Source organism: Dendrobates tinctorius, unplaced genomic scaffold (genome assembly GCF_039654945.1).
Source record: "Dendrobates tinctorius isolate UK_male_01 unplaced genomic scaffold, ASM3965494v1 ptg000254l, whole genome shotgun sequence".
In the NCBI taxonomy this organism is placed as follows: Eukaryota; Metazoa; Chordata; class Amphibia; order Anura; family Dendrobatidae; genus Dendrobates; species Dendrobates tinctorius.
In genome coordinates this window covers 10,843,332-10,856,279 of record NW_027361921.1, presented here as the reverse complement: position 1 = coordinate 10,856,279, position 12,948 = coordinate 10,843,332, and the positions used below count along the sequence as shown (strand labels likewise).

At 40.7% G+C, this 12,948-nt stretch overlaps 1 protein-coding gene across 2 annotated transcripts in view; it reads right to left on the bottom strand.

Annotated features, from left to right (window-relative positions):
- The window catches only part of FSCN1 (fascin actin-bundling protein 1), a 51,451-nt gene that overhangs the window by 6,881 nt on the left and 31,622 nt on the right, over window positions 1-12,948 (bottom strand). Inside the window, exons 2-4 of one of the 2 annotated variants that reach the window (XM_073558154.1) lie at window positions 9,756-9,912; window positions 5,613-5,755; window positions 3,768-3,935 (exon numbers count right to left, since the gene is read on the bottom strand). In XM_073558154.1, coding sequence (XP_073414255.1) covers window positions 3,768-3,935; window positions 5,613-5,755; window positions 9,756-9,912 — 468 coding nt within the window. The remainder of the gene's footprint in view (window positions 1-3,767; window positions 3,936-5,612; window positions 5,756-9,755; window positions 9,913-12,948) is intronic. The other variant, XM_073558155.1, reaches the window with a different exon arrangement.

The following is a 12,948-nucleotide window of genomic DNA, read 5'->3' as shown; positions in this document are numbered from 1 at the left end:
TATAACACATTCTCCCTTCTTGTTAAGCCGGTTTCTTATAAGTTGTAGCCTTTAAGGTTTGTATTCCAATCATGTGCATCATCCCAAGCTTCAATGATGCCTATGACATCAGATCTCTCTTCCTGTGTTAGCAGCTCCAATTCTCAGTGTTTCCCATGGTCTGTGCATTTATATAGACACATTTTAGTTTGTAATCTTAGAAAGAAAGAAAACATACAAGCACATGAACATGATTTCTGAATGCAAACAGGGAAGAGGCGACATGCATTCTTTCAATAGTATATAGTTCTGTAAGTGGAAGCAAACCAATCATAGAATTGTTACAGATATTTATTTTAGAAATATCAAAAGTGTATCTATCAGAGGAGAATACTCCTTTAAGTTTTATTGTGGCCCTTTTGAGTAGTTCAGATTGATATTGTAGTCCTCAGATTACAAGACGCAGAACATATCTGCTTTAATGATAGAAAATTACATTATAACCTCTTTTCAAATTTAGGAACCCAACATTGTATATTTGGAACAAGCTGAGGAGCGCACACAGCCACCTACCCAGCATATACCAGTTGTGCTATACAGCCAGGCTCTATCTGCCTTCTGATTATTGCTGTAAACACCTTAAATACCACTGTCAAACTGACAGCATCAATTAAGGCGCATGCCGTTCCATGTGCTCATCAGCATTCCTGTGAAACAATTATGGGTACCGATAGGCTGCAATGGAACCTAGGTACCTGCTTTAGGCTTCGTGTCTGCCATATATCAACACAGTCTTGTTGTGGTTAGTAGCCACCAGACTAGAAGAGATTCCAACTACAATAATGCATATAAATAATGAATTTCATTATTTATTGCATTATTTGTTGGTCTTTATTGTTTACATCCATTTTTTGTGCATTTAACCCCTTAGCGACCAGGGGTATTTTTGGTTTTGCATTTTCATTTTTCCCAGAGCCATAACTTTTTTGTTTTTCCGTCAATATGGCCATGTGAGGGCTTGTTTTTGCGGGACGAGTTGTACTTTTGAACGACACCATTGGTTCTACCATGTCATGTACTACAAAACAGGAAAAAAATTCCAAGTGCTTTTTTTGCTAGGTTCACCAAATGTTAAGTGACCTGCCACTTTGATTCTCCAGGTCATCACGAGTTCATAGACACCAAACATACATGTCTAGGTTCTTTTTTTATCTAAGTGGTGAAAAAAAATTCCAAAGTTTGTATAAAAAAAAAAAAAAATATTGCGCCATATTTCGAGACCCGTGGCGACTCCAATTTTTGCGATCTCTGGTTGGGTGAGGGTTATTTATTGCGGGTAGAGATGACATTTTTAATTATACCACTTTTGTGCAGATACGTTCTTTTGATCGCCCGTTATTGCATTTTAATGCAATGTCACGGCAAGCAAAAAAAAAAAAAATGTAAGTCTGGTGTTGTATATTTTTTCTCGCTACGCCGTTTAGCGATCGGGTTAATCCTTTTTTTTTTTTTTAATGTAGCGAGGGGGGGGGGGGATTTTAACTTCTATTTTTTTTTTTTTTTTTTAACATGCTTCAAATAGCCTCCATAGCTTGATCGGCTCTGCTACATATAGGCAATGCTCAGATCGCCTAAATGCAGCAGAATTACTGCATTGCTATGAGCGCTCATCACCGGATGGCACTCATAGCAATCCGGCATCAACAACCAGAGGTCTCGAGGATACCTCAGGTTGTTATGCCAACACATCGCTGACCCCCGATCACGTGATGGGGGTTAGCGATGTGCGCATTTCCGGACGCGCGTCCGGAAGCGCTTGTTAAATGCCGCTGTCAGCGTTTGACAGCGGAATTTAACTTAGTTAATAGGCGCAGGTGGATCGAGATTCCACCTAAGCCTATTGTGGGCACATATGAGCTGTTCAAAACAGCCGACATGTCCCGGCTTTGATGCGGGCTCACCGCATCATTGGACGTTAAGCGGTTAATACGGGTGGCATTAGTCCAACCAATAATCTGGCACACTCTTCTTAGTCCCCTATTAATTTACATGCTACAACATTTTGTCTCCCTCCCCCCTTTTTTTTTGGAGGTTTTTGCCCCTTTTACCTTTCTTTTATCATAGTTTTATTTGATTGTCATTAATTAATGATTTTATATGCATTATTGTAGTTGGAATCTCTTGTAGTCTGGTGGCTACTAACCACAACAAGACTGTTGATATATTGAATGTGAAGTGTCTAACGAATATAGATCTTTCTGGACACACAGGAATTTTTGTGTCTGCCATGTCTAAGCTATGAAGCTCAGCCTCTAGCTAAAATCCCAGTCTTCTATGAAGCCCAGCTAACCATTTACTGCAACACTGTGGAATCGCAGAACACAGAACAAGCGATTAGACGATTAATAACCTCCATTTCCCCTGAGGAAGCCACGCTAGAGGTGGCGATACGCGTGGGGTAACATCCCCCCCTCCTATTTTTATTACATCTTGCGGGCATTTGATTTATTATGATATTTTTATCTCACCCTCATGGGTGTGCAGCCTTTAGGTACTCAGAGGTTTGGTATGTCTCTTATTGTAGAGACCTGAAAAGTTTTTTGTTGAGGCTATAGTCTTCTATTGTGTGGTATATCTACACCTATGGCAACTTCATTCATTCTTTCGACAACTGTCATTCTTTCAGATATTCGATCCATCATCATCCTCATGGGTTCATAACCTTTTGGTATTTAGAGTATTGGTATATATATATTTTCTAATACTGTTGTTTCTCAAGTCATAGTGTTTCATTGTGTGGTGTATTTATACATTTTGGGCAACTGCAACCATGCTCTAAGGCTATTTATGGATTATTGTGTCTTGTTATATCATACTTATTGTGTCCTTTGCACCGTATGTTTTCAGATAGACTGAGAGCTGTTTATTATGCACTGAGGTTCATTTTTTGGTCTGCGCACACTTGTGTATTTTACACCATTTCATAAGTCTCTGCCCACATTTATTGGAGGGGGGTATGTATCAGGTTTTCATTTAAAGACCTGTTATTCTGGAGTGTCATTTCAGGCCAAATTCTTGTTTTTTGGCCTTTAATTGTTTTTAATTAGTTTTTGTCACTTGTGTGTCCTTTTTATGTTTTCAATAAAAATTGATTATTAATATACAATTTGTATTTATTTTGGGTTTTTGCGTCCATAATACACACCTCTTTTTCCTACATTAGACGATTAATTGTCCCCCTCTCCCAAAATAATATATATATATATGTGTGTGTGTATATTAGAGACATATATATGTATATTAGAGATATATATTATATCTCTCTCTCAATTACTTTGAATGCTGTTGTTCACTCAAAAATGCATTAGTGATAAAAATGGTGACAAAAGTCAGCGCGCCACATATGCTGCTTGAAAGAAGGTGGTACCACAGCAAGTAATAAGTAGATACCTTTTCAAAAAAAAAAAAAAAAAAAAAAAAAAAAATTCCAAGCACAAACAAGTTTTCAGCTCTGTGCTGCAGCCCTTGTCAGGTGAGTATATTCCATGACTCTACAGATTTACCCACTCGCCTCTTGAAGGTTAAGTAGTCTCACGTAGCAACATGCATGACTTTCTTTTTCTTTTAAAGTGTATGACACTTGTGCAGGTGCTATTAAGACCTCTGACTCCATCCATACACTTCCCTGTGCACATATACAAAGGATGTGCCTAAGCAATAACAAAATATTATTTGCATGCAAAATGTAACATAGAATGTATTTAGTTTAGAATTCAAAAAATGCCTACCTTTAAGGTTATAGGCGCCTTCGTTAAATTCCAGTTGAAATACATCATAAGTTGAACGGTTACAGTCCAAGGTCCCGGTCACTTTGCGGCACCCTATGAAGCCATGCTCTCCCCTCAAGACAATTAGTGGACGATTAATAAGTTTCATCAGGAATTGTTCAGATTCCACTGGGGGGGGGGGGGGGGGGGGGGGGAGAGGAAAAAAAGATTTTTACAAAATCATAAAAAAAATGGAAGATCTACACCTTAATACCAATGAAGAGCAGATTTATTTTTATATCTCTGGTCTCGTATAACAACAACATTCCATTTAAAGTTTAATGAATGTCTCTAGTGGCAGTTTTTAGATAGTGAAAAATTTAAACCCAAATTAGTACAGTCTCTTTGTGGATGGGGTGGCACCTTAGACGTGAACCCAGGTAGTCTGGTCACTTGGGGAAAGTGTGCCTCAGCAGCTGTCACAATGCAGAAGCCCGAGGATTCGGCCCTCCTATCTTTTTGCTGTGGCAGCGTTTCTCATTGCTCTTATGGTGCCGTAATAGAGGCTCACAGGATAAAGCACAAGAACCACCACACTGCAACTCGAGAGGAGCGCTGGAGGGAGTGTGCTGAAGTAAATGTCACAAAGAAAAAGACCAAGTGACCACACTAAAAAGTGAGGAAATGCCTAAAGTAAACAGCCCCTTCACACACTGTCTCTTGGCGTACTGATATTTTGGAGCCAGTATTTGAAAGCCATAAGCAGATATGGACCCTACATTGTGGAAAAAGCTAAAATCCTGGATTCATACATCTGTGTTTTATGGATAAAGGAGTGAGATTCAGAACATTTAAAATTATGTCATTTTTATTAAATCATGATAAAATACAAAAGGTGCAGAAAAAGAAGGGTGAAACGTGCGCATCGGGGCAGAGGGACGGGACGTCTCCACTTTTTGTATCACGCTGCCAGAATCCAGGTAAAGTCGTCATGACCATGTCTGCTTGCTGAACATTTGGTTTTTGGATTCCTGCATTTTTGCAAGTGTAGTATGCCACCTTACAATGGAGATAAACTGCTATGGAAACAGAGGCTCTGGTGATTACTTTCCCCTGCATTGACTAACAAGTGTGTTCACCATTAAATCTATGTCTGTGCAGACAGTGGTAATTTTGCAAGTACTTTTTGGCCTCTGCAGGATAATTATTTACTATTACGCTGTGTATATTTTATAATGCATGTACTATTTAGGTAAATGAATCATTATTGGCACAGCAGTATTCATTGCCCCCAGTAATAGGACTCATGCAGGTTTACTGGCATACTAGCATTTGGTCATACTATGTACCCGGCGGCTTAGTTTACAATTGTGAGCTCCACAGTCTCTCCCTCCTTTTTCTGCACCTTCTGAATTTTAGATTTGTGTTTTATCATGATTAAATAAACATTACATAATTTTAAATGTTCTGACTCGCACTCCTTTATCCAGTAGTGGTTCACTCTCTACGGGTAGTGTGTAGAATTGTACATTGAATTTTGGGAGTAGATACCTAATGTCACTGAAAATTGGACTATTGGTTTAGTAATCTGTGTTTTATGGTCAGAGCATGGCCCAGATCCACAGACCACAGAGTCCTGTATGTTTACGATCCACTCCTAAGTTAGTTTAGGAGTGCAGCCAGATGAAAATGGCATAACTACAGACTCCAAGATGTAGAAAATGCATGTAATAGCCACTTAATTAGGGGAAGAAAGAACAGTAATACAGAGTTTAAACAGCAAGTTTTTTTCCACTTAAAAAAAAAAAAAAAATCTATTAGATTATTATATTATAGATTATTAGACTAACAATAATAAACACATACATATACGTATATAATGCTCACCGTCCGCATCCACAGATGCAGAAAGCTGACCATTTTTCTTAGCAATCACAAATTTTCCATTTGCTGCCTTTAAGGTAATCCGCCGATCACACCACTCAATGCTAAAGTAACAATTGTCATTTCTGTAAAAAAAAAAAAAAAAAAAAAAAAAGTAATATAATTTACATTTGCTCTGTTCTGTTCTATATAGTACATCTGCCATGGACTGACACCTGCCAGGTAACGACTGGCCTTGTGCATGTAGGATAGACAAATGTGCAAATTACCTGTTGGCTGTGCACAAGTCTTAGCAAGGTGCACTAGATACATCAACAGCACCTTTCACATAGAGGATATGCAAGTAAGGGTTGCTGGGTTAGCACAGACTGTAAGCTTGTGAGCAGGGCCCTCATTCCTCTTGGTATCAGTTATGATCTATGTGATTATTGTTATGCTGTAATGTCTATTGTCTGTACAAGGCCCCTCTGAAATGTAAAGTGCTGCGGAACATGACGGTGAGATTACCTGAAAAGACAGATGCATTTGCTCTAGCATGTAATAAATAAACAATATATATTATTACATGCTAGGGCAAATACGTCTGTCTTTTCATGTAATCTCTCCATCTGTGGGGGCCGTATCATCACTTTCAAGATTTATTGTTTCTGCTGGTTGGTTATTAATGACATTAGCTGTATGTTTTGGGTTGCTACAGAATAAATTTGGAGCCAAAGCAGACACCTCCCTGAAGCATAATTAATACATGTATTTCTCTGCATTGAGGGCACAATTAATCCTGATCAAATCCCAAAATACATTTTTTGAAACGCATCCTCAAACTTACAAGAAGCTTCCACCATGCTTAACTATGCATATAGGCTACACCAGAGTTACTTGGCCTTGCTTCCATGTCGACGTGACTTTTTAGCCACAATTCTGCCACTTCTGGCCAGAATGCGTTTAACAGCACATGGGTTTAGATGCGTCCCCCGTGTTTGCTGACAGTTCTGAGCTTATGACACTGCTGGATATTTTCAAATTTTGATGGGAAGCGGCTCTTTATTTGCTGCTATTCAGCTGCATTTACACTGAAAGGTTATCATGGATGAGTAGCACAAAAGATTATCCTTTTTTGGTGGTGGATCATTTGTAAAAAGGACTCACACTGCCAAGAACAATGACATCCTGAATGAACGATCTTCTGATTGTTTAGTGCAGATTGTTTACCGTAAGCTATTAAACAATTTTTGATCTGTGGTTGTTTACTGCCACCGATTGGTTTTTGCAAACGGATCTTAGGCTACTTTCACACTACCGGTTTTTAGCGCTGCGCGCGCAATAGAATCGCATGCAAAAAAAACACATCATGTGTTTTGTATGTGTTTGCTTTTTTTAGGCACATGCTATTAACCAGTTTGTAGCCATGTTAACTCTTAAAACGCATGCTAATTTTAAATGCAGGTGTGCGCATCTCCATGCGCACGCCTGCATTCACATAGACTGTAATGTGATTTTTTTGAGCATTGTGTGCGCAAATGTGCACATGCGTTTTTTTTGAGGCAGGTCGGACGGACCAAAAACAGGTTGCGTCCAGGGCGCCTAGGCGCACACTACAAAAACGCATGCGCACAAAATCGCATACAAACGCGTGCATACGCTAGATCATGCGCCCCCATGTTAAAGATAGGGGTGCAGGACGCATGCGCATTTACGCGCACAAAGCGCAGCGCTAAAAAACGCTAGTGTGAAACCAGCCTTAGATTCCTTGGCCAACAACTCTATCCTCAACATTGACCATTTCTGGTTGTGCTCAATGCTGATAAATCCAGGCACTTAAGTATCCTTTGTGCAATAATCAGGGAGGTGTCTGATTGGCTCCTAATTTATTCCTCAACAAAACAATGACTCCATATAGTCATTAAAAACCATCTACAGAGTAAAGAACATAGAGTCCTGGAAGTGATTATATGGCCCACAGAGCCCTGATCTTAACATAGCCAAAACCAGAATCTGCACATGCACCGCCACTGGCGGCCATTTTCCTGAAGTCCAATGCTGGGAAATCAATGGGCAGGGTGGGGACTACTCACGTCTCAGTGCCAATTTTTTCTTGAAGACAAGGGCCTGTTTCCCACACCTCTGGGACACTCCCTCCTCCCAGCCCTTGGCCTGAAGCAGCAACCCTGCCTCCTGTCACGCCACGCCGCCATCACCAAGCCCCATTTCCCCATATGGCTACCTAACGGTATGTAAAAAATGGTAGGCAAAACACGGTATATTTCGTTTTAAAGTGTCAGAGAGGAGGGTCAATTTGAATAGTTATTTTTCCCCTGTCCAAAACAGGGTTTTCTGCCTAAACTAAAAAAGTATTTCAAAATGCTTTTAGTAAGCTAACCAAGAAGCATAGTGATCTAACATAATTGGTGACGACATAGCATTTATTATTATTTATCCAGACACATTTCAGTAGGCCCAGGGACATGAGCTATTGTTAAAATGAGAATGTTGACTCTTCTTGTCAATTGAATTAATGTTTGTTGAACGGCTGCTGATTAGCTATTGTATCTGTGCTAGTATTGCAGTACTACTACTGTGCTAAGATCCTAAGGAAACAAAGGCACAAGATAAATAAACAATGTTTATTAATATGTTGACAACCCTTTGGTGCTCTGCAAATATGAAGGACAAACTATGCATGTTGTGAACTATAAATAAAAAAAAGGATCTGCCAATGTTTTGAGAGACTCTACATTACAATAGCCATGGCATCTTGGCTCCAGCTGAAAAAAAACAGAGCTGCTTCACTGACCATCACTGAACCCTCAAAAGACATTTGGAGAATTTAGGTTGGGACATTCCAGTCACCTGGCCGCATACATCAATGAACTGTCAGTTTCCTAAACTTGTCATCTCCTCTCGGTGGGGCCCGCCAAAAGCAGGGTGCAATTGGTAGGGTAGTTGGCTCTAGACGCCTCAATGTTGCAGCTGCTCTAATCCTGGCAAGTCTGTAATGTGCACCATCTTATGTATTTTGCTGGGATTGTCCTATTTGTTACTGTTTTGTGGTTCAATAAAGTATTGCCACACTATTTTACCCTCACCCTGCATTGTCCGAATAGTATTATGCCCACAGGAAAGGACAGTGGGAAGATCTCTGGTCCATGTGGTGTCAAGCTAGCAGACCAGAGCACCCAGTGATCCCCCAGTTGCTCCACAATAGCCGTATAGGGTAGCCTGCCCTGAGAACTTTTAAGCATGCCATTGAAATATGTAGTACCCAGTAATACCCGAGATGCCAGCTTGCAGAGAAAATACCCTCTTTAGGCAGTACAATTATTCAAGTTCTATTGAACACTCTACAGAATAAAACATAGCTTTGTTTCCAGGGCAGCTCATCTTCCCTTCATTTAGCTCTTTGACCTTGAAAAAAAATTTTGCTCTGTTACTACGACGCATCCTCTCATCACTGTCTTTCAAGGATTTTGTGACTGTATAGTAGTTGTATTCTATTAGAGCACTCAGCCTTCTCAATTAGTCTTAGAGACATAGGATGCAATGATGGTGTGGATGTGAAACTATTGCTCCTAGTCATAATTGGTGGTCTAGAGCCCAATTTTTATGTTTGACAGAGGGCCCATCAGTCATACACTTACAATGTTCTAATAGAATAATTCTTAACTACTTCATTTGTACGACTTATTTAGTTGTATCCCTTCTTCACTTATAAATGGATGGGGTGTCAAATCAGGAAGGTGAAATGGCAGACACTTGGCCTATGCTAATGTTTTGGAATAGGTATGCATAGCAGAATCTGATAGACCCTACCTCACAAGACACTTATGGTAAGAATACTAAATACGATTGGTATGAAAGTGTACAAGTATGTCCGATCTCCATTCTAGATGCAGAGATGGTCATGCACAAACAGTAACTTGCCACACTAGTTTATGGGAGAAAAAGAAATAGGAAAAGACGAAATTTTAAAATTTTGCTTGTTTTACACATACTGCACATTATAAGTAAAGTCCATTGTATAAGCAGGCAATTTACACAGAATTCTGAAAGACACCTGATAACATTTAGTACTAACATATGTAATTGCTAGTGTTTCCAAAGATTTGGCCAAACAGCTGGTAAACTCACAAAGTTGAAGCAGTTGCTTGGATTCCACCATTACTTGACAGGGTCCAATATTTCCCAGTATGAGTCCGAAAGGCACATTTCTGTGTGTCCTTCTTGATCTCTAATTGGAATGTCTCTTGATCGCTCTCCTCATCTTGGTTTGCAGACAGATCAATGCCTAAAAAATTAAGTTATGCAATTTGTAATTCAATTTTAGACACTGTCTTTGAATACCATAACATATTGTATTGCAATATTAAGTCAAATAGAAAAAAGGGTATTCCTGCATCCACTTGGTGTTGAAATTAATACCCGATTTTTAATGATTACATTTAAAATGAAAAAATCATAATGATAAAATAAAAGGAAGGCAGAAGAAGGAGGAGGGAACTGGGGGAGAGGGGGATTAGTCCCTCATTCCACCCCCCCACCCCGCGATTTTATTTTATCATTATGATTTTTTCATTTTAAATGTTATTAAAAGTGATGTTTTAATCTCAAGCTGAGGATTCTGGAATCCCCATTTTCCTATATGACTTTGCTGCCCAGCTGGAGTCCGTGAACCTCACCCTACTATTGAGGATGTATTCACACATGGCGAGTTGAAAATATCCCTTCCCTCTTCCTGTGTTTTTTTTTTTTTTTTTTTTTTAAATTTCATAGCAGAATCTTAACTGTGTTAATATTGCAATCTACAGCAAAGCAGACATCCTAAAACCAGGCCCCATGGTAAATGGCTGAGTGCACCAATATCTTTGTTCCTCACTGGCATATTCATCTCTATGAAAAAGAGCAGCTCATGCTTGACCTCATGGTAGATTGTAAGCTCTCACGAGCAGGGTCGTCTTATTTTGCTTTAATTATTGTATTGTTAACGTTGTTACTTATGACTTGTTTTGAAACTGTTAAACTGTAAAGCGCTGCGGAATATGTTGGCGCTATATAAAGATGATTATTGTCCTGCTCTATAGCAGACAAAGCTACAAGGCTCAAACCTCCAGTGATCATACAAATTACACAGAATTTGTCAGTAAGATTGTCCCTACTAATAAGCTGTCTATATGGGCATGTACAGTGGGGAAAAGTATTGTCAGTTTTCAATTGTGCAAGTTCTCCCACTTAAAGAGAGGGGCCTGTAACTGACATCATAGGTAGACTACAACTATGAGAGTCAAAATGAGAAAACAAGGTGATGCAGGGGAGCTGAGAGGGACATGCTTTATAATCACCTGAAAGACCCACCTTGATAATACTGTGGACCCCCTGGGCTCCGGAGAGCCTCTGGCTTCCGAGGAGGTGCGGAGTGCGGCTCCGGTCAGGGTAGATGCCGGGAGATCCGGACGGAAAGCAGAGCCAGCAAGGGGGCGGCAGCCATTTCCTACTGCGTGCTCTGTAACGGAGACGCAGCCTGGAAGACTTCACCTCAGGTACAGCGGGTTGACGGAGCGCAGGACTCCTAAAGGTACACAGGAGGGTACGCACAGTGTGAGCTCTGAGAAATGAGCCCCGTGCTCCCTCATTGAAGTTATATGCCGCCCGTTGGAGCCCACCACCTTGATTACATTCACTGCTCTCATCACCTCTCAGTTGCTTGGGACTGGGGCCGCCGTCTCCTCAGCAGTTTGCTGACAGCACACTTCATCGGATCGCACATCGGGGTCTGTTGTAGGACCTTTATAAAACGATCACACTGCCCTGAAACTAAGATCGCATTGGGTACTATATCCTGCTGATAAAACGACATAACAGACTGTGCTGATAGCTCTGTACTTTCACTTTCAGTTCCCCAATTCCCTGGGGCTGGAAGGGTGGATAACGCAGAGACTTGCTGACAGAGCAGCATATTATATTATAGCTGGAAAAGAGTTGCACAACTGACCAGATAAGTTTGGTTGTTCTGTCTCACAATAGTAAATTCAGGCAAATTAAGCTCCTGCACTACAAGAGAGCTGCTATAAGTTAGGGGCAAAAGAAAGGGACAATTTACTTCACCAACTTGCTATACCACATACCTCAACCATGAGCCCACTGAAGAGTTCAGGGGTGACTGAAAAATTAAAAAGAATTTGCAAGGCCCGACCCCTCTGATAATTCAAGATCTGGCAGAAATACTCCTTCAAATGCCAAAGCTGCGGACCAGTGTAATAATCGCAATTCTGACGGCAGAGAGGGAGGGAATCAAGAAGACTTGACTCTAAGGCAGGCGTCTGAACAATTAATGCAAGCCATATCTCTAAATAAAACATCCTTGACTGGGAAAATATTGGAGGTACATTCGGAAGTGGGGCGTCTTCAGCAGGATATGCAAGCCATGAGAGGGCGCATTATGGAAGTTGACACGAGAGTCTCCAGCCTGGAAGATACAATTACGCCCTTGGAAACTAAACTGACAAAAGTAGCTGGCTTCATGAATGCCTGAAGGCAGAAGGCGGACGACCTGGAAAACAGGTCGTGACGGAATAATATCCGAATCATTGGATTACCAGAACGCTCTGAAGGTCAACGGCCGGAGCAATTTTTGGAAAATTGGCTTAAAGACACTCTGGGAGGAGTGCTCTTCAACCTTTTCTGTAGAAAGGGCCCATAGGGTCTCAACAAAATCTCTCCCCCCCAGGCAGTCCGCCACTTCCTTTTTGGCACGTCTCCTAAACTGCAGGGACAGAGATGCTATCCTCCGCCTGGCAAGGCAAAAAAAGCCTCATTAAATTCAATAATGTCACGTTATCAATTTTTCCATGGAGCTACAGAAGCAGCGGGCTTAATTTATGGAGATCAAGAAGCAACTCAGAGAAAGAAACATCTTATACTCAATGATTTACCCAGCTCGACTCCATATTGTTTACAAGGGCTCTTCCAAATTCTGCACTACTCCGGCGGAGGCCGTGGAATGGTTGTGGTCCCACGCGTGAGCAACTGGAATGTCACTCTGATTTGACTGCTATCGTCGATAGATTTGAAAGACTACATCATAAAAGTGTGTGTATAACCCACCCAAGGCCAATATATCAGTCGCTAAAAAGGCGGTAGGCTTTGCCTTAAATTATCTAATAGGTATGTGAATGGAGATTTTAACCTTGTCATGGATAACGGTCTTGATAGACTTAGAATAGATGACTGAGTATCCAGGACGGCCTGCTCTCCGTCTCCACCATCATTGCTCATTGAGGGCAGTGGTTGGTTGGATTTGTAGAGGATACGTCATCCTGACGTGAGA